The sequence below is a fragment of the Sceloporus undulatus genome, chromosome 4 (assembly GCF_019175285.1).
Source record: "Sceloporus undulatus isolate JIND9_A2432 ecotype Alabama chromosome 4, SceUnd_v1.1, whole genome shotgun sequence".
Lineage (NCBI taxonomy): Eukaryota > Metazoa > Chordata > Lepidosauria > Squamata > Phrynosomatidae > Sceloporus > Sceloporus undulatus.
The window spans coordinates 231,986,947-232,012,154 of record NC_056525.1 but is presented as its reverse complement, the minus strand read 5'-3'; the positions used below and the strand labels follow the sequence as shown (position 1 = coordinate 232,012,154).

The 25,208-nt window shown below is 41.8% G+C and overlaps 1 protein-coding gene across 4 annotated transcripts in view; it reads left to right on the top strand.

Moving 5' to 3' along the window:
- The window catches only part of SAMD12 (sterile alpha motif domain containing 12), a 281,156-nt gene that overhangs the window by 162,524 nt on the left and 93,424 nt on the right, over positions 1-25,208 (top strand). The window contains exon 5 of one of the 4 annotated variants that reach the window (XM_042465500.1): positions 19,819-19,920. The exons of the other annotated variants lie outside the window; for them this stretch is intronic. Coding sequence (XP_042321434.1) covers positions 19,819-19,877 — 59 coding nt within the window. The 3' untranslated portion in view covers positions 19,878-19,920. Of the gene's footprint in view, positions 1-19,818; positions 19,921-25,208 lie in introns of those variants that run through there. 4 annotated transcript variants of the gene reach the window in all.

Sequence of the window (25,208 nt, the reverse complement as noted above, 5' to 3'; positions counted from 1 at the left end):
TGTGGGTTTTCTTGGCAAGATTTATTCCGAGGATTTGGGCATTGCCTTTCTCTTGTGCCTTGCCCAAGATCACCCAGAGTGTTTCCATGGCTGAGCAGGGATTTCTACCCTGGTCTCCCAGATTCCTAGTCCAGTGCTCAAACACTATGCCACATTATTTTCCTTTATGCCCTGTTACTGCATCTAGGGGGGGCAGTGGGCAAGATGCTCTCAGCTGGCCATCCAAGAACCATCACCTGCCTTTCCCAGAAACACCAGGGATCAGCAGAGAGACTCTGGAGGCACAGGAGCCCAGCTGTTTTTTGTTTTTGTTTTCCTTTCCCCCTATGGTCCTAGATTGTAATGTTTTAAGATTGTGTATCATTTATATTGTTTTTAGGATTGGGATGGGGGATTGAGAATGGGGATTATTTTCTATTTTACTTGTTTCGTTCATTTATTGCTATGTAATTTGCTTTGTTAATTTTATTGCTGCTGTGAATTGCTATGTATTTTTGCTATTTATTGCTATTGTGAATTGCTTCATTATTTTATTGTTATTGTTTATTTGCTTTGAACTTTCTTTATTATAACCTGACCTGATTCCTTGTGATTGGGCGGGCTATAAATAAATCATCATCATCATCATCATCATCACCATCATCATCATCATCATCATCTCTCTGAGTGGCTTTATGTGGCTGAGCAGGGATTCGAACTTTAGTCTCTCAGAATCCTAGCCCAACACTGAAACAACTATACCACACTGGCTCTTCCAACTTCACCAAGAGACTTTCATTTTGCACAGTTAAGGTTGCAGTTCTGTTCATGGATAACAGGAATTATTTTTGCCATTTAATTTAGCCTAGCTGTCTGCCTCAACAGGAAGCATGAGGCATTTGTGTGTCCTATTTCTTCAGCAGTGATAAGTAGCATAATTGCTATCCTAAGGGTGAGTAGATGTTAAATATGATTACAGGTTTGATTTTTTAAAAAACAGTACCTTAAACTTAAGAGTAAGGAAAATGTATTTCTGGACAGAATATACACTCAAATACTCTATGTGATTACACAGTCTCCTGATCTGGAAAGTTTTCTGAATATGTTTATTTCAGGCTGTAAATCAGGGGTGGCTAAAGTGATGCTCATGGGCCTTGGGATCATTTTCATGGCCCTCAGTGCCCTCTAAGGGCCAGAAACATTATTGTTTTTTGGGTGGAAAATGCCCCTAAATGCCCTATAGTGGACATGGGGGCACTTTTCCCACATTTGCCCTCCTAGGCCATTTTAGACCCAGGAAAGGCCTTTTTAAAAAACTAGTTGTAAACTAGAAATGACTTCTGGCCACTTTTCTTTTTGAAAAAAAGGTCTCTCTTAGGCCTAAAATGGCCCAGGAGGCTAAAAATGGCCTTGGAAAGGACATTGGGGAAACTTTGGGCAAACAATTTTGGGAGGCTTTTAAGTGGGGGGATTTGGTGCAACCTGCAAAGGCTACCCAGGCAATGCACCCCCTAGCCTCTCACAGTTGCCCATCCCTGCTGTATAGGGTCAGGACTAGCCTAAATTTGTTGCTTAAGTGAAAGCTAAGAAACAACTTCCCATCTTCTGTGTAGAATCCAACTGGACTGTCAGTTTAACACTGTTTTTTCCATCACATCTGGAAGAGACAGACTAGAGCAAGGGAAGGAAGGGGAATGGTGGAGAGCTGTCAGTCTTCACCTACTATCTGTCACCTGAAGCAGCTGCTTCAATGTGCCCAATAGTAGTGCCAGCCCTGGTCAAGGATGATGATGATTATTACTATTATTATTAACCTTTATTTATAAAGCGCTGTAAATTTACACAGCGCTGTACATACAATCTTTTTAATTGGACGGTTCCCTGCCCTCAAAATGTATCCTGCTTTAGGACAAAATGGCTGAACTTGATTTTTTTTTCTTGGAGTATCTTCTTCGTTGTTCTTGTTGTGTGCCACCAAGTCCTTTCTGACTTATGGTGAACCTATCATGAGATTTTCTTTGCAAGATTTGTTCAGAGGAGGTTTGCCACTGCCTTCCCCTGAGACTGAGAGCATGTGACTTGCCCAGGTCACGAGTGGTTTCCATGGCTGAGCTGGCAATCAAACTTTGTTTCCAGAGTCATAGTCCAATGCTCAAACCACTATGCCATGGTGGGTAGTATGAGTTTTATGACCCAAATCCAGAACAGATCCATTGCCTTTAAAATCAATGGGACTTAAGTGACTTATGATTAACGTCAGCTTTATTGATTTGAATGGTACATAAGAAGCATTGCTACCTTTCCCTGGAGTGAGGTGTACAACTGTATTCCAACCATGCAGTTAATTTTTAGAGGCTCCAAAATGTCATACCTGTATAAGCCTCTTCCAACTCAAGCTTCTAATTTCCAACCTTTATGCATGCGAACCTCCTCTTCATTTCCTTTTCTGGAGGTGGCACTTAGATCAGTTCAATGTAGATCAGGTGGCAGTATGCCATTTAGATTGTTTGTGAATGGCCTTGGAAGATTTCAGAGTCGACATTTAAGCCAGAGTCTGTAATTACAAATTGAACAACCAGTGGGTAAATGTTGCATGACTTCTCACAGAAAGAGAGCAGTCCTATCAGTTTAACTGATAGCCATTCATACGGAGTTTAAGGCTTGTAATGGTGGTGGTGGTGATGATGGTCATGATGATGATGATGATGATGATGATGATGATTCATGGTTAGCAGCAGTCAAGCATGGCGTAGTAGTTTGAATGTTTGACTGCAACACTGGAGATCAGGGTTTGAATCCCGGCTCAGCCATGGAAACTCACTGGATGCCCGTGGGCAAGTCACACTGTCTCAGAGGATGGCAGTTACAAACCGCCTCTGAAGAAACTTGCCAAGGAAACTCTGTGGTAAACTCACCTTAGGGTCACCATAAGTGAGAAAAGATTTGAAGGCACACAACAACAAAGTGCTGACAGTATTTGAATACATGACACTTTACCAGAGCCAAGAAAAGTTACTTTTTGGACTACAGCTCCCCAAATTCCCCAGCCTATATCAATCAATAAATCAGTCACTTTATTTATATCCTGTCTCCCTCACCCCTGCAAAGTAGGATTCCAGGCAGCTTACGGAATAAAAAGAGATACAAGTAATACTCCATGCAACTAAAAATGTACAAAATGTGAAGATTAAAATAACATTAAACAGTACTTGAAAGTAAGACCATCTAAACCAGGAATTTAAAAGCAGAGAGTTAAAATGTGGCCAAGTCCACTAGGGGATTCTGAGAGTTGTCATCCCAAAGATGTTTCCAGTTTGTGGAACAGCATTACTCTGTCAGATCTTTGACTATGGGAGCTTGCAATATAAGTGTTGGTTGCAAGGTGCCAGAATATGACTGCAGAAACAAAGGGGCTGTGTCTAACTAATCAGTGGGTAAGAACGTATGCCCTCATCCGACACTCACCCACTTCAGGAAAGAAGAGAGCAGAAAGGACTGCAAGCAGAAGGACAGGACTCCTATAGCATGAAGAAGATTGCTTGCAACTTTACCCAGTATGTTTCTTCATCATCTGTCATATCATTTTATAAAGTTCCTAGCCGGGCAGAGAAGAAGGCAGGGCAAGGAGAAAAAGGGTCACAAACACTTTGAGCTGGAGAGGAAAAATATTGGATAACTAGTTTAAAACTTTTGTTTTAAAAGTATAATTTAAGTATGTGTTTTAAGGAAGCAGCATCAAGATAATTCATTACAGAATATGTAACACAGTGTGGGCTTAATTATGCAAGTTGAAACTCTTTTATCTTGAATTGCAAAATCTGAAATATTCCAAAATCCAAAGTTTTCCACATGGATGGCTGAGATAGTGACACCTTTGCTTTCTGATGGTTCAATCTACACAAACTTTTGTTTCATGCGCAAAATTATTCAACATCTTGTATAAAAAATAATCTTCAGGCTATGTGTGTAAGGTATATATGAAAGATAAATGACTTTTGTGTTTAGACTTTGGTTCCATCTCCAAGATACTGTATCTTATTAAGCAGTGTGGTTACTGGTCTGAGTGTTGGATTATGACTCTGGAGCCCAGGGTTCAATTCCTCTTGGCCATGAAACCTACTGGGTGACCTTGGACACGTCACACTTTCTGAACCTCAGGGGAAAGCAATGGCAAACCTCCTCTGAACAAATCTTGCCAATAAAACCCCGTGATAGATTCACCTTAGGGTTGCCATAAGTCAGAAATGACTTGAAGACACAACGACAACAACAAATGGATTTATAAATGCGAGTATTCCAAAATGCACAAAAATCCAAAATCCAGAACACTTCTGTTCCCAATAATTTTGAATAAGGGAGACTCAGCCTATCCTTTCAAGATGCTGAAAGTGTTCAGGAAGTATTTTAAGTGTTCACAGATACATATTTGAGCCCCAAAGTCTTTATGCTAGGAAAAGAAGGCTTATATCGACATTGGCTCTTGTGGTACCAAACATACCACTAGATGGTGTTGTTTGTTCTCTGCAAGCATTCGTCAGCCACACCTGGTTTCTCTCTCTTTCCCCTCCATAAACCCAGGCAGACAATTCATCCAGTATTTGCAAACAATTTAAGAATGATTTATTGACATAACACCTTCACTTTCCCTTTAAGATGGCAGACATACTGAACCGAAACAAGCAAAAACCTAAGTTTTGCCCCTAAACTCTTTTCAGTTTCTCCTAGTTTTCTTTTGCTGATCAACTGCTCTGTAACCCGATGGGCTACTTAAACCACCTTAATTTCCATCCAAATTGCTTGCAAATCCCAGCTCTATTACAATCCTGATTAGGGATGAAGTACAATCCCCAATTGCTTTTTATAGCTCATGAGTGAGCAAAGTTTTGTTCTCCCCACTACCACCCATGTTTTGGGCTTAGGCTCTCAGAAGCCCTACTCATCATGGTGAATTGTAAAGAATTATGGGAGTTGTAGTGCAAAACATCTTGAGAGACAAGGTTAGTCCAAACGTTAAAGGGTCTATGCAAGGAGCTGAACCCTGTTAGCTCAAATGCGTTCAGCACCATAGATAGCTCCGTTAAAGTTTGGAGTAAAATCCAGAGCAGATCTAAACCCACCCACCCTCCTGATACGGAAGCCACAACTGTCACTGCTTTTTACTCAACTCAGACATATTACTAATTCTGTTCCAAAAAGGGTGTAGCATAGTAAAGGAAACATCTGTTTGGCTTCCTTAGATTTAGTGTCCCGTTTCCTCCAACTCTGACCACTCCACTTCAAGACATTAATTTTAGCAAGCACATCTGTGTGCCCTGGTTATTAGCAAGTAATCCAAGTGCACGTATCCATGTTATCTATAAAGCATTGCAAACACACTCCTGGCATGTGTCATCACTGTGTGTTTTTAAGACATCAAGTCTAGGCGAGGGTGATGAAGAAACAAAGGGCTCACTTCTCAGTTGCTTCTGGCTCACAGTTCTGGAAACAGATGAGACCAAGCTTGTGCTTCCATGAGCCTTGGTCTGGCACATCTCAGTCTTGCAAACTCAGGGCCATGATTTCCTTGACTGAGTCTTTTGACCTGTGGTCTTCTTTTCCTACTGCCTTCCACTTTAGCAAGCATTATTATCTTTTCCAATGGGTCATGCATGCTCTCTTATGATAAGTCCAAAGAACAATAGTCTCAATTTAGTCAGGAAAACTACAGAAGACTGCTTGGTTGTCCCTTTGACTAGGGATTTAGGGTTGGGAGAAAAACTCAAAGATTGTATTGTTTGTTTGTTTGTTTGTTTGTTTAAACTGGGCTGGTTTTGTTTTAATTAAACAAGTTTTTTGTATGTGTGTGCATGTATAGGACTAACTCAATTTAAGACTAAATCAGAAAATTAAGTAGCAAAATGCAGTTCAGGTGTTATGGCGACTACTTTAAATAATAATTGTTCTGTTAAAAGTTGTCTTTCAAAGCAAGTTGTTTTGGCTGAAATTAACTGAAGAATTTGTTTCTGAATGGCATTTCTTGCACTATAAAATAAAGTGATTAAAAAGAAACAACTTACACCGGACACTAGTTTAACAATGAACAATTTCCAATAAACTGTTAAAGAAAATGTTTAAATTCAAATAGTTGTTATTTCAGTGAGAAGGTTGGAAATAGTAATAATAGCCAGACTTTAAATATATATATGAATAATCAGTTTTAAAAAACCAGGAGTGTTGTTTATTTTTTAAAGTTACTTGATTTAAACAGTTTTAAACTCGCCTACCCTGGATTTAAACAGTGTGGACCTATATTTCAAGAACAGGGTCTGTGCCTTCTTTATATTTATTCCTCTTCTGCCTTTTGCATGCTCTGCTTAACAAAATTGCCAAAGAATTTATTTTGGCTCTCTTCTTCTCTAGTTAACTATAACAGTTAATTTTAATATAATTAGAAATCCAGCTCTAGTGCAGTTGGGCATTTATTGTGTATCTAAATATGTATGCATCTACTTTGTTTAGTGGAATGTGTTTGATGGGCCTTGTGGTAAACATAATATTTTATTCATTTCATCTAGCACTTCTGTCTCCTTTGTGTATAACTCAGGCCTTCAGTCTTTATGGTGCTGAAGTTCTGCAAAGTCACAAAAATAAGGACCAACTCATACAGTAGTCTAGTCTGATTTCTAGTCCTAGTTAGACTAGATCCCTGATGTCAGCCAGTGGTTCCAATGAAAGTGGGATGATAAATCCATCACGCACTACCCAATTGTAGCGGCAGAAGTAAGAAATGATGTACTTCCAGTGGGAAGTGGGGATGGTATTACAGGCATACCTCAATTAACAAAACCTCTGAGAAAGAAGTTTATATTTAATAAATCTTTTAATGCCTGCCTAGCCTCTTCTACTTCCTTGATCTCTGTCTAGCTGGAAGCTTTTTTAGCAGCGTCAGTACTGAGAAGATTGCAAAAAAGGGGCAGAGAAACACAGAGTTTTGGTGGCAGCATGTGTGCAGTAAACAATTCAATAAACTTTGAGCTAGGAAAGAATGGGATGCTACTCTATCTGATCTTATTATAGACATGTGTCAGCCTGCAACAGGCAAGGTAAACAGCAGCTGCCTCCAAAATCCCTTACCTTGCACATAAGGACAGCAAAACCTAGAAAAAAGAGGAGTGCAGAAAAGCTTGCCTCACCAGCTACTCCCAACACATTTAAAAACAATAGATCTATAAGTCTGCCACCAACATTGAAATCATTTTTAAAAAGTGGGGATTAGTGAAAGAAAAAAATCATCCCTGGATGCATTACCAACCCACCCTCCCCCCATGAGCCTTAGGGTCGCCATAAGTCAGAAACAAGTTGAAGGAACACAACAGCAATAATGGAATTTGGAAAACACATTCCTTCCTAGAATGCTCAAAGTGTTTTTGTTTACTCATGCAAGTTTTATCAGGCTGTTTCATTTCACTTCTGTATAGTTTAGTTCTCAATAAAAATCTGTTGAAAGATGTTAAAGCTACACTTCTTTTTTGTGATGTAAAAACAGCATCCGTTGCTGGCATCTTCAGAGAATGTTGGCATGGAAGTTCCATGCTGGTGAAACGTCAGAAACAAACACTTCTGGAACATGGCCACATAGCCTGAAAAACCATATCCTTATTCTTTGAATATTATCTCTGCCTCTGGGACCAAAGTTTTAAGCGGTGTTAAGACGCACCTGAGTATAAGGCGGGTGCACTGTATTTGTCTTTTTGGCAATACACAAAACTGTAAACTGTCCTCCAGCACCACATGAGATGTTGTTGTTATGTGCCTTCAAGTTTATTTCTGACTAACGAGACCATTCTCACTACTCACTTAATGTCTCTGATTACTAGTGGCCTCTAAATATAAAATCATACCCAAGTATTCCTGAATTTCATATTTGATGTAATGCACAGTTTTAAAGTAATACCGGGGGCAGAATCATAATGATGCATCCCTACATCAAAAATGGGGTTCCTGACAGCCAGAAAACCCTGTTAGGAAGAATAATAGACCTGCAAGAATTTTGTAGCATTTTCTCCAACATCCTGAAGTGTTGCAGAAGTATTATTCTATGGAGAAAAAATGTATGGGTTTTTGTTTTTTGTTTTGTTTTTTCATGGGAAACCAGTATCCGCATAAAAATGCTCCCGTTTTTTTCCTCCACAGAATAATTTTTCTGCAAATACCTTGGGATGTTCAAATATAGCAAGAATTTTGTTTGTTGTTACATATCTTCAAGTTGTTTCCAACTTTTGAAGACACTAAAGTAAACCTACCATGGGATTTTCTTCGCAGGATTTGTTTGGGGAGGGTGCTTTGCTTCCCTCTGTAGCTAAGAGAGTGTGTCTTGCCCAAGGTCACCAAGTGGGTTTTTATGGCTGAGAGGAATAAGCCTTGTTCATTGCACCAAAAAAAGTACTAGAAGCACATTTGACCTCACCTTTTACTTCACCTGCCATTGAAGAAATGCCATTTTAGTGTAATGCCTTTGGGGAAAAGTGCAGTGCAATATTTCCTATTTCATGCCCCCAGTTCCTAATCCAAAGGATCCTGCTTATGGGAATGGATCCATTTAGCCAGATCAGAGTGAACAAATGTAGCTTTTGCTAGAACTTGTTGTGCGAGTAATACAATTGTCGTTTGGTAGGCAGATTCCCCTCTTCCCATTTTTTTGGTAATAGTCTCTTAATGAATTATGCATGTCATACTGTGAAAGTCTCCTCTCAGAAGCCAGGCTTTGTGGCTTGTTGAGTAATAATGTTTTCAGTGGTGCTTTAGGGTATGCGGAGCACTCATGGCTTGCTAGCCCACTAGGTTCTTAGCAAAGTCCTTTCCTCTCATTGCAAGACAATTAATTTTTATGCTTAATCTACCGATGCCAGCCCCAACATTGTTTTTATAATATTTAGTCAAAAACCAGTTTATAGCAGGGCTTTCCTTTAAATGTAATATGTAATACAATAAATATGATGGCTGTTGAGGGGAGTATAAAAGAAAGTGGTTATGTGCAGCTAAGGGCTTCACATAGAATCAGGAGGAATTCTCACAAAGAGACATTTCTTGACTCAGTCAGCCTGAAGGGTATAATATCTCTCTCTAACATTTCATTGTAATCTTTCTGATGATACCTTAGACTGTCAGCTTGGGCATAAGAGCCAAAGCTGATTTCCCACTGACTCCCAAAATAAATTAATGATGAACATTTATTTTAAAATATAATAATAAAAGGAAACACAGAGAGAAACAGAAAATATTCTACGATGTAAAAACTGGTTTAGATATTCCAATTCCAACATATCTGCAAAATTGACGTGCCTAGAATTTCAGCATCTCTCCCGGCCCTGCTCCTGTCACCTCTATTAATTTCATAGATCATTCTTTAAATGTCATCAGTAGCATGGTGAAATGCCGCAGATACTTAATATTGTCAGTCCTCGGGTATGAGAACATTGAGACTATGCCCTCAAAATACACAGAATTCTAAATGGAGACAGGAATTCCAAGCTATATATCCCAAATTCTTACTACCCAATGTAAGAAATCCACAATCAGAGCATCCCCAACCCAGTGTTAAGTGGTGGATCCAACATAAGTGTGACAATAAATCCACATGCAGCAATGTTTTGCCAACCAGTCAACTCTGAATGGCCACCAGTTATTTGGCGATGATGATGATGATGATGATGATGATGATGATGATGATGATAGGTATATTCATTTTTATCCAGACTTTCTCCTGAAAATGAAACTCTAGGTGGTTGACACCATATTTGAAACAATACAGGTTAGCAACAATACAAAAACTTTAATAAAAGTATACATACAGTATAAGATTTATGAAGTTAAACTAGTATTTAGTTAAATATTAAAAATATTAAAATGCATTGAAAGACTACATACCCACCTTAAAACAGAACTTCACAGCATTAAAAGCCAAACACTAGCTAGATTGTAAAAGCCTGTGATGGCGCAGAAGTATTTTGATTTGCCATCAGAAGGAGAGCAAAGCTGAGCCATCCTAGGGAAGTACTGTAGTTCCAAAGTCTGGAGCAGCCAGTGAGAAGGCTCTTGAACCTTATTTGAAAATAGCAATTATTATGTCATAGTAGAAGGATCTGCAACAAAATGTTGTGCCCATCTATCAGGAGTGCAGTTATTCAGATGCAGAATGGGTAAAATATCTCTAGCAAATCCTGTGTAGTCCACCTGGACCTGAGTGTACATATAGTCCAGACCCCAACACACATACCAACATTATTGTCCAGTGTGAAAATAGCCATTTGTGATCCTGAAACTTGGGTGGGGGATATGTTTGGCTATTCTGGTGCTGTTTCAGGTGACCATTGAACCTAAAGACAACGAATTGCATCTCCCCCCCCCCAAATTGCCATTGGCTATTTTTCATTCTGATAATTTTTTTAAGTATGTGGCAGGTTTTGGGGGATGTACTAACCAAAGTCCAAGTGAGCACAAAAATGATCCTCTGGATCTAATTAAGTTCCCCATCCCTGTGATAATATACAGGGAACTCAAGCAAGGCAGTGTATTCCAGCACACCTTGACCCACATTTCTTTTCCAACAGGTCATCAGCTTTCTGTAAACATGTTCTGTGCTCAGTGGGCTTTCCTTCCACAAAGCATTGTTAAAGAAAAGAATTATCCCTTGTTTCCTTTCCCCAAAAAAATATTTTTGTATTTTTTTCAAGTGCCCATCTTCCTGACCCCACCCCAAAACATTTCAGTGCCTTCCTTTTGATTCTCAATGCCTCTGTGTTTGCTACAGTCCTTTTGGCACACAGAAATCATCAGAGCAGCTTGCAGTGACTTACCAAGTCAAAACTGCATAAGAGAGGTGGACCAAAGCCAGAAGGCTTTTTCTTCTCCTTTTTCTCTGAAGTGGAAATATTTCCTTCTTCAAAAAATCCCCTCTTGATGCTCCTAGGAGCCACTCTGACCATATCTCATCCCTTCCCATTCTCCTTTCTAGTTAATTATTCCTATTTTTCCCCATTGACTGGAATGAGTACTGAATTAGCAATGCTTTGTGGAAGGAACTTATTCACAAGCCCTTCCCATCACTGGTCCTATCCCATCACCAGAAAGGGGGAAGGAGAATTATGCTTTGCTGTGTGATTCATGTCCATCTGCTTGGAACGTGTCTACATCTTTCCTTCCATATAAAGATAAATGTGTTTAAGATCTCCAGGGCTCACTCTTTCCTCAGCACTCAAGAGTTATTTCTTTGCTGGGAAACAATTAGTCTGTGGATTTACTTCTGCCTTGGTTTCTTCGTCTTCTTCTTTCCTGTCCCTCCTCCCTCCACCTCATCCATTCCAGCAGTTACTTTATGGAGAGTTAGGTATTAGCAGTGTGGCAGCATGAGATTCACACGGAGAAAGGAGCATAATACGAACCATTCCCGCTGCTTGTGGCAGCTCACCTAGCATTTACCTTAGAGCAATCTCACCTTTCCTGTGATGAAAAAGTCAGTGATTTGCCACACGGCCCTTGTGAGCCCTCGCTATGTAACATAATTTTCTCCGCTGTGCTTGTCGCTATAAAACCAATCTATTTTTATGGCTGTCTCTTATCTGAGATATTTCTAGCTAAATGAAACCGTTCCATTGTTAGGGGGTTATTCCTTCTCTCCTCCCCCCCCCCTTTTTTTCCTTTTTTTAAAGCTGAGAAAAACAACAGTGTTCCTTCCCTAGCCAAAGGATTTAATACAGTAGAAGGCAAACATAACATCCCAGCTAGGGACTTAGCCAAGGTGTTTTTAGAAAGTAACATTGCTCTAAATGAAGACCTGTAGCTCAAATGAAGAACAAGCAGTCTGGTTGTTTTATGAGCTCAGCAGCACTCTCTCGGTGGGGATAAGCAGAATAATATCTTCAGAACTAGAATGTTGCGGTGTCTTGTTCAGAATAGAAGCCATTCCAAAACTGGAGAATTTGATTTGAAAAACAAAGCCCTTTGCATGCTATACAAGCAGTGGATACCAGAAAAAGCTCACTGGTCTTGCCAGGAGTCTCTGAAAGAAGCAAAGCATAAGAATATATCCAGGAGTCTATTTGATACAGAGCTTGGAATGTTACTTCTTAAAACTTTACTCATTTTCTGATCATTTGCGTCACTACTTGAAACTTTGACTCTAATTCAGAGATGTAACTCCATAAGTTACGTGTTACTAACAGATTCCTTGTTGTTGTTGTTTGTATCCTGTTTCCCCCCCCCCAAGTTTGGCACTCGGAGCGGCTCACAATTTAAAAAGAATTAAAAACATTAAAAAAGAAAACATTACACTATTTACAGTATTTTCACATTTCAAGCTAAAAGACTAAAATGTAATTTAAAAGATTAAAGACTCTTAAAAAGAATTCAGCACAGCACCCTCTAGCCCAGGGGTAGGCAACCTGCGGCCCACAGGCCGGATGCGGCCCAGCAAGGCCTTGGGACCGGCCCTAGCCCAGTCCTGCCACCGATGGCCACATGCATTTATATTAACATTTTTTAAAAAATCAGCAAATTTTTTCACGTGTCCTCCATTTTTTAAAAAAAGTGTCTTCCATTTGAAAATTTTGTCCTACATTTCTCCTGGTTTATTTATATATTTAATTTTTTTTAAAAAAAATTTATTATTTGTTTTTTAGCTTCGGCCCCCCAGTTGTCTGAGGGACAGCAACCCGGCCCCTGGCTCAAAAAGGTTGCCTACCCCTGCTCTAGCCTCTTTTTAAAAAACGTTCAGTTTTAAAAGCCTGTCTTGATAAAAAGAGTTTAGCCTGCTGATGGAGGGATAACAAAGAAGGGACCATTTGGGCCTCCCTAGGAAGGGAGTTACAGAGTCTAGGGGCAGCCACCGACAAGGACTGGGAAGTGCTAGTATGTTGGGGAAGCCACATTCTCTCAGCCTCAGAGGATGGCAGTGGCAAACCCCCTATAAATAAACCTGCCAAGAAAACTCCATAATGCCTCTATCAACCCCCTCCACATCACTTGCAATTCCAGAAACCTCTATCAAGTCTCCCCATGCCTCAGTCATCCAAAAATTATTAGATCTTCCAACAGTCAGCATGGACAGCCAGCAATTTCTTTGTCATTTTTTAAAAGGGTTTTTTTTTAGAATCCCCCCCATTTAAAGAAACCCCCCCCCCCCCCCGCATATTCATCATCTCTCCTTAGCTCCATACACACCCCATGTAGTGGTAACTCCAACAACTGAGAGTTGTTGTTGTTAGAATCATAGAGTTGGAAGAGACACAGGGGCCATCCAGTCCAACCCCCTGCCATGCAGGAAATCACAATAAGCATCCCCAACAATGGCATCCGCCTCTGCTGAAGACCTCCAAGGAAGGAGACCCACTACACTCGAGGGAGTTGTTCTGTCGAACAGCCCTTACGTCAGAGTTCTCCTAATGTTAGGTGGAATCTTCTTTCCTGCAGTTTGCATCCATTGCTTCGGGTCCAGTTTCGGAGCAGCAGAAACAAGCTGGCTCCCTCTTCAATATGACATCCTTTCAAATTTAAACAGGCTATCATATCGCCTCTTAACCTTCTTTCTCCAGGCTAAACATCCCCAGCTCCCAAGTTGTTCCTCGTAGGGCATGGTTTTCCAGACCTTTCACCATTTTAGTCGCCCTCCTTGGACACGCTCCAGTTTCTCAATGTCCTTTTGAATTGTGGTGCCCAGAACTGGACACAATATTCCAGGTGGGGCCTGACCAGAGCAGAATATAGTGGCACTATGACTCCCTTGATCTAGACACTATACTTATATTGAGCAGCCAAAATGATTGGCCTTTTTAGCTGCCGCATCACACTGTCACTCATGTTCAACTTGTGGTCTACTGACTCCTAGATCCCTTTCCACAGGTAGTTTCATTCAGCCAGTTGTCCTCCATCCTATATCTGTGCTTTTCGTTTTTCTTTGTTTTTCCGCCCTAAGTGCAGTACCTTACATTCTCTGTGTTGAATTTCATTTTGTTAGCTATGGCCCGTTTTTCTAGTCTGTCAGGTCATTTTGAACTGATCCTGTCCTCTGGGGTATTACTATTCCCCCTAATTGGTGTCATCTGCAAATTTGATATATGCCCCCAATTTTGTCCTCCAAGTCTGATAAAAGATGTTGAATAGCACTGGGCCCAGACGAGCCCTGTGGGACCCCACTGCATTCTCTCCAGGATGAAAAGGAGCCATGTGGAGCACTCTTTGCTTTGGCCAGTCAACCAATTACAAATCCATGTAACAGTTACTTGTCTAGCCCACATTTACAAGCTTGTTTGCAAGAATAGTGGGAACTTTGTCAAGGCCTTACTGAGAGTCAAGTATACTACATCCACAGCATTCCCTTCATCTAACAGTTGGTAATTTTCAAAAAAGAGATCAGGTTTGTCTGGCATGATTCTTTCTCTGAAACCGTGTTAACTTTTTGTATTAGGAATTGCTTTCAGATGTTCACAGACTTTGTTAATTATCTGCTCTAGAATCTTTCCTGGTATAGATGTCAGACAACTGGACGATAATTGTTGGGACCTCTTTTTCCCCTTTTTAAAAGATGGGACAAACGTTTGCCCTCTCCAGTCTGCTGGCACTTCTCCTGTTCTCCAGGACTTCCAAAGTATTGCCAATGGTTCTGATATTACATTTGACAGTTCTTTTAATACCCTTGGATGAGTTCATCGGGTCCTGGAGACTTATATCCGTTTAGGTTGAACAGTATTCCTGTACTATCTCTTTACTTATTCTTGTGCGTGAATTCCTCTTTTCTGTCCTCTGCTCCATACGTCAGGTTGAGTTCCTTTGCCTTTTCGAGAGACTGAGGCAAGAAGGTGTTGAGTAATCTGCCTTTCTGCTGTCTTCTGTTAGCATTTTGCCACTTCTGCATGCAGTGGCCCTACGTTTCCTCTTCTTCCTTTTGCTGCGGACATATCCAAAAAGCCTTTTGTTGTTCTAACCTCTCTAGCACCTGAGTTCATTCTGTGCTTTGGCTTTTCTGACTTTACCCTACACAGGCTGCTATTTGTTTGAATTCCTCTTTGGTAGTTCCCATTTTTCCATTTCTTAACATGTCCCTTTTTAATCTTAGCTCAGTTGAAAGTTCTTAGTCATCCATCCTGGTTCTTGAGACATTCCATTTTCTCCTCATTGAAACTGTTTGAAATTGTGCCTTCAGAACTCAATTTTAAGAAACTCCCATCCATCTGAGCCCTTCTCTTTTACTATGTTGACATGGGATCACACCCAGTATTCTTTAAGTTTACTAAATTGCTTTCCTAAAGTCTAGAAGGCGTGTCTGACCTCGCCTGGCTTCTCCTTTCCATGGTATAACAAACTCCAGAGAACATGGTCACTTCCACCTAAGGATCCCACCACTTGCACCTCATTAACCAAGTCACCTTGATCCTAACCAACAAGGATGACTTGGTAGGCATCTCAAGTCATTTCCAATTATGGCGACAATAATAAATAATAATAATAAATAATAATTTTATATTGTTTTATTTATATATACCGCTTTCCAAAGATCATAGGGGACAGCAAGTAAGCTAAATATATATATTTTTATTATATCGCTATTCAAAGTCATAGCGGTGAACAGCAAGTAAGCATGAGCAATACTAATTGCCCCCAACAGTCTGGTACTCATTTTAGTGACCTCGGAAGGATGCAAGCCTGAGTCGAGCTGGGCCTTTTCCTGGTCTTGAACTCGCAACTTGTGGTTTCGAGTGAATGGCTGCAGTACACGGCATTTAACCACTGCACCCCAGGGCTCAGACGAATATATCATGGAGTTTTCTTGGCAGGTTTATTCACAGGGGGTTTGCCACTGCCATCCCTGAGGCTGAGAGATGTACTTCCCCAACATACATCACTTTCCAGTCCTGATGAAGAGCCCGTGTCCACCCAAAGCTTACATCTAAAAATGGTTTAGCCTTAAGGTGCCACAAGACTCTTTGTTGTTTTTCCTAAGTCCTGAGCAACTTGATCAAAGCAAATTTTGTTGGGAGCACCGCTCATTTGTGAGTTATTTAAAGTAAGCTTTGAAAAATCTGTCATAGCGGCCACACCCCTGTTGGCAAAATGCATCTGGCTCCCTCATTGACTGCTTTTAAGGGGGCCTTACGACCTGGTTGTTTGAATCTCTTCTTAATTGAAATTGCTTTTAATTGCTGTGCTGATTCTCTCGTAGTTGAAGAAATTTAAGCGTGCTGCTGTTTTTATTGTTGGTGTTGAATGTTTATATAGGGATGAAAATCATGCAGCCCTCCAAGGTTGTTGCATTTCAGGGTCTAACATTCCTTATCAGTTTAAGAATGGATAAGAAGCTGGGAGGTACAGTCTAAGAGTAGAACAGGTTGCAACTACTGTATATATATATGTCTAAATCTAGAAATTTTAGTCAAAAATTTGACTCACAAACCTGATTCTGCTTATCATGAGTCAATGTTAGTATGTACTCAACTCTTATTAAAAAAGAAACTATTCCCTGGTGAAAGACAAGACTAGTGTAATCTGTCGTAGAACCCTGACACACACACATACACTCCATACTCTCTCATCTATCTAGCCTTTAGCAGAGCACAAACAGAGCCTGCTGGAATTCTGTAAGTTTTTTGCATTGATTTTTTTTGCTTCAACCTTTAAATCCTTGGTTCATGTCACTACGTTTTACCCTCATCTATCCACAGGACATATAAAAATCCAAATTTTGTCCTCAAACCTGCTCTTATGTATAATGAGGCCAATCATAGTCAAATATATACGGCATTTCACACTTCAGTTGCATTCACAGTTGATGTGTCCAATTCATGGTAGAACTAGTTTGTTGGATTCTGGCCAAATCGTAGGATCCCAGTTTCTGAATCATGAAACTGGGGGCTGTGCACCCTAAGGGGCAGTCTGCAGCTGCCTCCAGGCGTACCAGATTGGGGCTGCGACACCGCCCACTGTCGGCCCCCCAGCCTTTCCATCTGCAAAAAGGAGCCCCAAAACAGCTTTTTTGGCCTTGGAAAGGGAACAATAGCCATGACACAACACTTGAAGGCGTTCCTTTGGTGTATGTTGTGCAAGCGCACCAGAGAGCACCATGATCTGATGTGCCATGCAGTGCAGCGCACGGCATCACAGCACCCTGGGGCAGAGCCAGGACATGCCTTATGTAGATGCTACACCCCAACCCCACCCCCAGCTTGAACAAACTGCCGGTCTGCACAGGGCCGAGTGAGTCAACATTAGACACATCACACCAGCTTGCTGTCCTGCCACAATTGCACAGTTAAAGATGGAAGCATACCAGTTTGGCTTCATTCTATCCCACTTCTCCTCACAATAGTGCTTTGGCAATCCATGTGTAATCTGTTTCCACATTGCCAATCGCGTGCCTTGTAGGAGAAGACTGGGAATGAAGTTGTGGTGCCACTCATCTCCCAAAGACAGCTGCTGTGTGACAGCTTTGGGAAGGTACTGGCAGCTATGATTGCTGCAAGAGGGAGAGGAGAGAGGAGAGGAGCAGCACGGCCAGTCAGACCACATGGATACCTGAAAAGCGACTACGTGGGGAACGAACCTATCACACCAAAGCAGAAATTTATTTATTTAAAAGCAGAAATGGAATGCAGCTAGATTGAGGAGCCTATTGACAGGTTTTGCTGTCAATGCAAAGGTGCATAAGAGTAACAAGGGCATGCAGAGCAACACAGGACAGAGCCAGTCATGTATAGTACCCCGGTAAAAACACTTATTCTTTTAAATTCCCACTCTAGCTAGTGTGATAAAGTCCTTCTATAATCAATTCATTCATGGGCCTGCTTTGGCTAGTCTGACAATTATTTTATGCCAGTACAGTGGATCCTTTTATACACGGATTTGGTTCCAGGATCCCCCGTGGATAATAAAATCCGTGGATGCTCAGTCCCATAAATATAATGACATAGCAAAATATGTCCCTTATAAAAAATGGAAATCAAGGTTTGATATTGGAAATTTATACTTTTTAAAAACATTTCAAACCATGGCTGCTTGAATCCGTGTATAAAATCCATGTATAAAAGGGCCGACTGTATCATGTAGTGTTTGTTTCTGGGGGTAGTTCAGTTATGTTTTTTAGTTTTTTAACCAACAGTCAAACACTTTCTGCTGCCTGGAAATGTGGTATATTAGTACATTGAATACGGAGTTAATAAAATAATCTGAGATCTCCTTGTCCCATGTGTATTTTTTAAACTATATTTTTTTATGTTTAAATCTACCACAACTTTTTTTTTCAAGAGGTGAAAAAGTGTCAAATGGACACATTCATTCTTTCATTCATTTAATCCAGTGATTCTCAGCTATTTGATGTGGGGACCAGCAACCGCAACCCCCCCCCCCCATGTGCATGTGTGTGTGCATGCCTTCATTGCTGCCTTCACTTATGGCAACCAAATGAATTTCATGGGTTTCTTAGGCCGAACTATTCAGAGGTGGCTTGCTATTGGCTTCCTCTGAAATATAATCTTAGCACCTGATTTTTCTTTGTGGTCCCACAAGTACTACCAGGACTAACCCTTCTATCTTTCCAAGTCTGACAGAATCTGTTCCCTACTGCAGTGGTTTTTTTAATGCAAATTCTTTGCACTTTGAACTGACTTTGCGCATGTTCTACAGATGTACTGTAATATATCATATGTAAGCTCCTAGAATATGACTTACCCCAGGTTAGTGTATGTAGCTAACATTAATAGATGATAGATAGATAATAGATAGATAGATAGATAGATAATGATGATAGAAGATAGTGAGATAGATAGATGAGTAACGATAGATAGACAGACAGACAGACAGACCCACCTCTTGGTGAAAGTGTAATCTGCCCGGGAAACACTGCCCCCTGCGTCTGTTCTCTCATCCATCCACCTTTAGGATGAGTAGAAACAGTTGTGCCTGGCGGGTATTTTGTATATTTCTTTGGCATTGTTTTCCTTTGCTTCATCCTTAGATCCTTTGTACATGCCCCTAAGTTTTACTCTCGACTTATCTATAAACAAAATCCATAATTTTGACCCTCAAACCTCCCCTTAACTTTTATACATGAGGTCAATTTACAGTCCAGTATATACAGTAAGCTGAAGACCAAGGGAAAGATAGGAGGAGGAGAGAGAAACAAGGACATTTTAAAAACTGCTGGAAAATTGGGACAGGAGAGGTTTTGAGACTTGTCCCTGCCAAACCAGTCCATTGGAGGGTATTGTCACACCCCTACAACAGATGGATACTGTGGCCATTTTTTGCCTTTTGTTTTCTTGCTCCTAGTGATATGGGGCTGTGCAGACAGCCCAGAGCTGCCCCAAGCTCCCCTTTAAGCCAGATCAGGACCATGGCAACGCATGCCTCGACCCCAATCTGGCCTTTGCAGACACAAAAAAGAGCCACAAAAACAACTCTCCTTTAAGCGCTCTGCAAAGGGTGCAATAGCCGTGTGCTGTGGCTTATGCGCTCCTTGGCATTAGGTCGTGTGAAACACATGGCAGAGGAGCTCTGTGATGCCATGCACCCTGTAGAGAGGCCACATGTATCATGCCGCCCTGGGGGGTCCACTAGGCTAAATTACTGTTATGCCATCACTTTCTTTTAAACCAATATAAATCAGTTAATCCAAAATGTGAGGCATGTGGCATTTTGGATAATAACTAACTGCTGTGACTGTGCATAGTTTTATTCTGATCTCAATACATATAGGAGTGAATATTAAAGCAAACCTAATGTCATCACAATACATTGTTTTCTTGTCATTCCCCCCCGCGCCTGCTATTGACATGTCAGCTGTCATGAACCTTTATTCTTTCTTTCTTATCGAAGAGTTTCTGGGCACCGAAGATAAGGAACACTTCAAGAACTCTTTATCTCACCTGTACTAGAAAACAAGAGCATCTCAGTTGGCTGAGAGGGAAGAAGCGGCTGCCTCCAGAACAAGAAACAACTGATGCATCAGGTCATACAATATCGCACTGCACTTTTCCCCAAAGACATTACACTAAAAACATGCATATGCTCAGTATGCAAATGTTTTCATAACACTGCTCAGAACTTGGGGTATTTCGAGAAATGAATACAAAAAGCAGAGCTCTTGAGATATTGACCAAATTCTTAAATCTTAAATGGGAACAAGAATAAACAGAGCATATCCCTAGATCAGATTTAATGATGAGGAGCACAGCATGGTTTTCCTTTAGTTAGACAGTGTAAAACAGCCTTTCACAACTTTACTTGGAGGAACCCTTGGGAAAATCAGGTCTTAGGGAACCCCTGCATAAAAAGATCATTACAGCTCATGTATTTATAATCATTTCAGTCATAATCTTGGTGGAATTCCAGCAGCCGCTCATAGAACCTGTACAGAAAGCCTGGTACAGACAGGCAGTTTGCGGTGCCCTCACCACAAACTAGGGCTAGATGAGGCTGGGCATTACATGCCATGGAGGACGCTGCCATCATGGCTTGGCTGCTGCCGTCCTGCAGGCGTGCCATGATGATGCACAAAACCACGCAGCGTTACACATCATTGCCCAGAAAGAGCATCACAACAATCGTGCACAGCACTTGGGGCACAGCAAAAAGAAGCTGCTCTAAGGAGCGTTTTCAGGCAGTGCACACGCCACACCGTTGTGGCTGTGGTATATGCAGAGCTAAAGGGGGCGGCACGGACTGCCCTTCTGCCAGCACGAGCCCCTAAGTTTCCAGGAACCATGATTCAAAAACCTGGTAAAATATTGATGGAATTTTTAGACCAATGCCACCAAAAATATTTTTAAATGACAAAGGCTATGTTCTTCTCCTTCCAAGAAAGGTGAAAAATATGAATCTTGATCACAACCAGGGTTTGTCCAAGAACCTCATGAGAAAAGGCTGGAATTTAGCCTCTTAACATTCTTAGCACATGAGTTAAACTTGCCATTTTCAGACACAGAAAAATAGATGAAGTGTGTAACACCACTGCTGTGACTAGCCAAACATCAGTTGACTATGCACACGATAACTTAGCTGCGGGCCTATGCTGATGGGAGAATCTCGGGAATTTAGTCTAAAAATTGACTTTTCCAACTGTCGCTGGTGGCTCATAAAAAAATAACAAAAGAAGGGTTGTCTGAGTGGTCAGTAGAGAGCAACTTCTCTCTGATGTTATCACACTATGCTCTTAAAGAGGTACTATATTCCAGTGTGACTCCTCTAGCACGCCTCCTGTTGCATGCTGGGATTGGCAGTTTAAGGAGCTGAACTTCTCTGCCTGAGAATCTAAATACCCCTCCTTAAAACTGCCAATCCCCAGCGCAACAGGAGGCAGCTAGAGAGTCACACTGGATAGTACCTCTTTAAGAGCTGTCTGATAAACACCTTAGCTCAGAGGCCAACAAATCTGGCATCTGTGATGGATTAGAACACTCCACCTGCCAATCACAATATGGGTTTGGCTGCTTCAATAGGGTTGCCAATCCCGCCGGGGGGGAATTCCCGGTTTGGGGCAGGCACACAGTCCCACCCCAGTTTGCCCTCCCCAGGACTTCCCCCCAGCAAGGCCTGGAGGCAGCTCCACCCTCCCCATGGCTGTGTGCCACCCCCCCACCCCCTGCCTGGCTTAGCCTAGAGAGCAGTCTTCAAGACATCTGCCATCAGAGCTATTGCCAGCCCACTTGGGTATATACTCTCGCAAGAGGCCTTACTTCCAGGTTACAGTGAGAAAAGAAAAAAAAGCCATAAATTTTCATGTTTCACTGGAGTTCTAAATGCCTCATCTTTTAATGTCTACCAGGTCAGTATCTTGAATCTTTATCACAGGATCGTTTGGAGGCCCTAAACACCTTTACTTGATAGCAATTCTTTCCCGAAGCTGACCAATGGGAAAGAAGCAATCAGCACCCTGCCACTTGGGTTGGTTTTACATGGCTGGAAGGAAGAGATTTGCCATGCTGTAAATAGGAAGGGCTTTGGGGTAGCAAAAGTGCAGAAATTTGACACCCCCCTTAAACATCCATGGCTCAGTGCTATGGGATCTGGGAATTTTAGTTTCTGTGCACCAGACGCTTTTGACAAAAGGAAGCTGAATGGTCCACAGAGGAGGCGTTGCCTGGGGGCAGCTCTTGCCAGCAGTCTTCTTTCGGGGGAAGAGAGGAGGCTGATGGTCCTGGCCACTTCCTTGGCTCCCTCCCTCCCTCCCTCCTCCTCCTCCTCCTCCTCCTCTCAGAGTAATCACAGCCAAGATGAGCTTTCTTCGCTCTCCGGCTTTTCTCTCCCCCCCCCCACCCCTCTACCTTCTGCACTTAGCTACCCTTAACCCAACTGCCAAAGCTCGCTCTGGAATTCTGGGTCGTGGTGAGGCATTTGGCCTTCTCTTCAGAGAGGCTCTGTGCCACAATAAACTACAATTCCCAGGATTCCATAGCACTGAGCCCGGCAGTCCAAGCAGTGTGTTTTGGACACAGAATCCTCCAAATGAATCCAGTCCCTAGCTTTTATATCTCTCACACACACTGCAGGAATAATAACCCACTCTGAGACTGCTTTCTCAGTGCTAGGGAACCTGGGAATGTAGTGTTTGGGAGACATGGAGACTTCTCTGTCAGTGATGGCTCTGAGGCCCACAATGACTACAATTCCCAGGATTCCCCAGCACTGAGCAGCTCATCAGCATCTAACTGGACCATTCCTCAGTGTGGTATGCACCTGGGGAGGCATTGGGCACTGCAGTTCAACTACGTTTGGAGGGTTAGGGGACTCCCTGTCAGAGATAGCTCTGGGGCCACAATGTACTCAATTCCCAGCATTCCCCAGCACTAACCCAGGACAGTTAAGTCACTCTCAAACTGGATTGTTTCCTCTATGTGGATGCAGCTTTGGTGAGGAACTCTGGGCATTTCAGTCCAGCATTGTTTATTTCTGCAGTGTGTTTTGGACCAAGACAAGGTGACCAGCATCCTCTCTCCTTTTCCAGGATATCCCTCTTCTGTTCGTCAAATTTCAAAATGTCCTCCATTTGGATCATGGCTAAGAAGCAATGGATTATAATTACTGGGTGTTTTAGCTTTTATTTTTGGCCATGTCCTACATTTTTTGTTTGGGTGCCCTACATTTTGGGGTGAGGGATTGGTCACCTGGTCAAAGAGCTTTCCAGGGGTTAACTGCCATTCTGCTGTGGTGCTGGAACAAACCACCATTCCCAGAATTCCATAGCATTCAGCCAAGACAGTTAAAGTGGTCTCAAACCAGATATTTCTCCAGTGTAGATGCAGCCCAAGCCTTTTGCCTCTCTTATGCCTGAGATTTCACAGCCCAGCCTTGGCACCAACAAACAAACCAAATCCCAGATTCCATAGGATGGAGTGATGAGAGTGAAAGCATGTGGCAGCAGCCTAAGTGTGCTAATGCAGTTCTTAACATGGCATGCACCTCTTGCTACAGAGTCTCACAAGACTTTTTTGTTTAACAACTGTACCCATTAACTCCATTTCATGTCTCCTTATTTAGTGGGGTGGAATACAACAACAAACAAGTCAAAATGAAGAAAAACTAAAGTCTTGACCAAAGGGTTGGGTTGTGGAATAAGCCTCTGAAATATGCAAGGGCAATGTTAAAATAAAGCCATGTTCAATGCTCAAATGTGCTGTTTGGAATGGGGAAAGGGGGGGTGGCCAGAAAGGGAAGTACATTCCGTGATCTGTCTAGGATAATGTCAAAATGTCCTCCATTTGATCATGCTAAGAAACATGGATTTATATTAACATTTCTAAAAAAGCCCTGAATTTTTTTGCGTGTCCTCCATTTTTTAAAATGTGTCCTACATTTGAAATGTTGTCCTGCATTTGTCCTACATTTGTCCCAGTTTGGAGGTCCTCACTTATGGCAACCCTATATAAGAAGCTAACTTATCCAGGTAATGCGATCCGTGTCTCTAGCCTTGCCCTTGCAGAATCCTTTAATTTGTGGCCACAGTAAAAGCCTTTTATAGTTCCGGCCAGCATGCTGTAGTGGTCTAGTTTTGGACTACACTCGGCGAGACAGGGTTCAATTCACCACTCAAGCATAAAAGCCCATCTTGGGCAAATTAAACTCTCTTAGCCTCAAGAAGAGAGCAGTGGCTGACACCTCTGAAGAAACTTGCCAAGAAAATCCATCATTGCATCATTGCAACTTTGACCTTAGGATGGCTTAAGTAAAAAGTCTTGGAGGTATACAGCAACAAAACAAACAGTTGCTTAGCCACTTTTTAACCGGTGTATCAAGAACTGTCCAGTAGTTCATATCTCAGTGCAAAATGAATAGGACATTTGGCACTTGTTGCAGTCTGTGGGCTTTATCACACAGGACCCTGAAATGGGCCTGTCGCATTACAAAAGGGGCCGTGATGCAATGGAAGGTGGCATAGACGCATCTTACTGCACAGGAGAATGACAACGATGACGGAAGTTTCCACGCGTTCTGGATGCGTCCCAGAAAGGGCAATTTTCAGGAATGGTTTAGAAGCGTTCTCGGACACATCCAGAACGCGATGGAAACTTCCATCATTGTTGTTGTCATCGTTCTCCTGTGAGGTAAGATCATTCTATGCCACCTCCATTCCCATCACACACCCTTTCATAACGCGACAGGCCTGTTTCAGGGCCTGTGCAATAAGCTTAAACGTAGCATTATGGCAGTTGTTTGTAATTGCTTTGGTTGTTAATAATCCTGTAAAAAGGGCCTCTTTGGCTATTAACATTGTATGATTTTCTTTTCCTGGGCAGGAATTTCACAGTTCTTCTGCTCCTACTTCTTCACCCTTCTTCCATTTCCATTCTTCTGTATCCTCCTAAGAAAATAAGAATTGCTGACTTATTCAGACTAAAGGGCATATCTAGTCCAACACTCTCGTTACGCAATGCCAACCAATTGCTTATGGGATGCCCACCGTGCTGACATGAGCACAGTTTCGCCCTTCCACTCATGTATTCCAGCAATTGATATCAGAGGCATACTGCCTCTGGTCTAGAAACACCTATCATGGATAGTAGTTGTGTGTGTGTGTGTATGTGCGTGCGCACGTGTGCCTTCAAGTTGTTTCTGATTTACAGTGATCTAAGGTGAACTTATCATTTTGTCAGGTAGTTAGGGATATGAAAACTGCCCGTTCGGGTTTGGTGCTTTTTTCAGAATCCATCAATTTTAATCCTGTCCAAAATCCATATCCATTGTAGATCCCCCCCTCACCGCCGCAGAAA